At 57.5% G+C, this 1518-nt stretch overlaps 1 protein-coding gene across 1 annotated transcript; it reads right to left on the reverse strand.

Annotated features, from left to right (window-relative positions):
- Nucleotides 1-362: 362 nt before the first annotated feature.
- On the reverse strand, nucleotides 363-1148 carry LOC138367790 (A-kinase anchor protein 5-like). Its single transcript, XM_069329758.1, has one exon. The coding sequence runs from the start codon at nucleotides 1146-1148 to the stop codon at nucleotides 363-365; it is 786 nt and encodes a 261-aa protein (XP_069185859.1).
- Between the last annotated feature and the right edge of the window lie 370 nt (nucleotides 1149-1518).

Here is a 1518-nt window from a genome sequence, read left to right on the forward strand (position 1 = left end):
AGAAGTTACCACTAGGAAGGATCTGTTCTCGGGGCTATTATTTACATGGCAAAGGGAGAGTGAGGGTAAGAGAGAGAGAGAGAGAGAGAGAGAGAGAGAGAGAGGGAGGGAGAGGAAGAGGTGGTACCTGACATCCGTATGTTCCCACTCTCACCCTTCGGGCCCTTGGATCACCCTCAGGGGCCCCAGCTTACCTATACGGACTCCATCTTACCTATAAGGCGCCCAGCTTACCTTTGTGTTTCCCAGCTTACCCTTATGGTGCCAACATTGTCCTAGGGTCTCCAGCTTAGAATATGTTCGGGGCCCCCCATCCGGGCCCCCTATGTCAGCTTTAGGGCCCTCAGGAGAGCCAGCCTTACTCAGGGCCACGGTGCTCGATATAAAAATTGCCCTAAACCTGGAAGCTGAATCCAGGACAAAGACAACTTTAATGAACAAAAGCTGTTTGATGAAGCTTGCTCAGTGGCCTCCACAGTGGCCTCTACAGTGGCCTCCACAGTGGCCTCTACAGTGGCCTCCACAGTGGCCTCCACAGTGGCCTCCACAGTGGCCTCCACAGTGGCCTCTACAGTGGCCTCCACAGTGGCCTCCACAGTGGCCTCCACAGTGGCCTCCACAGTGGCCTCCACAGTGGCCTCCACAGTGGCCTCCACAGTGGTCTCCACAGTGGCCTCCACAGTGGCCTCCACAGTGGTCTCCATAGTGGCCTCCACAGTGGTCTCCATAGTGGCCTCCACAGTGGTCTCCACAGTGGCCTCCACAGTGGCCTCTACAGTGGCCTCCACAGTGGCCTCCACAGTGGCCTCCACAGTGGTCTCCACAGTGGCCTCTACAGTGGCCTCCACAGTGGCCTCCACAGTGGCCTCCACAGTGGTCTCCACAGTGGCCTCCACAGTGGCCTCCACAGTGGCCTCCACAGTGGCCTCCACAGTGGCCTCCACAGTGGCCTCCACAGTGGCCTCCACAGTGGTCTCCATAGTGGCCTCCATAGTGGCCTCCACAGTGGCCTCCACAGTGGCCTCCACAGTGGTCTCCACAGTGGCCTCTACAGTGGCCTCCACAGTGGCCTCCACAGTGGCCTCCACAGTGGTCTCCACAGTGGCCTCTACAGTGGCCTCCACAGTGGCCTCCACAGTGGTCTCCATAGTGGCCTCCACAGTGGCCTCCACAGTGGTCTCCACAGTGGCCTCCACAGTGGCCTGTGGAAGCCTTCCCGAAGCAGCTGTCTAACTCCCAGGTACCTATTTACTGCTAGGTGAACGGGTGCATCAGGGTAAAAGAAACTCTTCTCATTTGCTTCCGCCTCCTCAAGGAATCGAACCCGGGCCATTAGGACTACGAACCCCGAACGGTGTCCGCTCAGTCGCCAGTTTGTGTGAATGTGTGAGATAATGTGTACATATACTTACACATGTCACAACCACGACCCTCTCACACACCTGTCACAACAACGACCCTCTCACACACCTGTCACAACCACGACCCTCTCACACACCTGTCACAACCACGACCCTC

Source organism: Procambarus clarkii, chromosome 23, assembly GCF_040958095.1.
Source record: "Procambarus clarkii isolate CNS0578487 chromosome 23, FALCON_Pclarkii_2.0, whole genome shotgun sequence".
Taxonomy (NCBI): domain Eukaryota; kingdom Metazoa; phylum Arthropoda; class Malacostraca; order Decapoda; family Cambaridae; genus Procambarus; species Procambarus clarkii.

What these genes read in the sequence shown, in the direction of transcription:
- LOC138367790 (XM_069329758.1), bottom strand. Translation starts at nt 1,148, where the DNA reads ATGGAGACCACTGTGGAGGCCACTGTGGAGGCCACTGTAGAGGCCACT.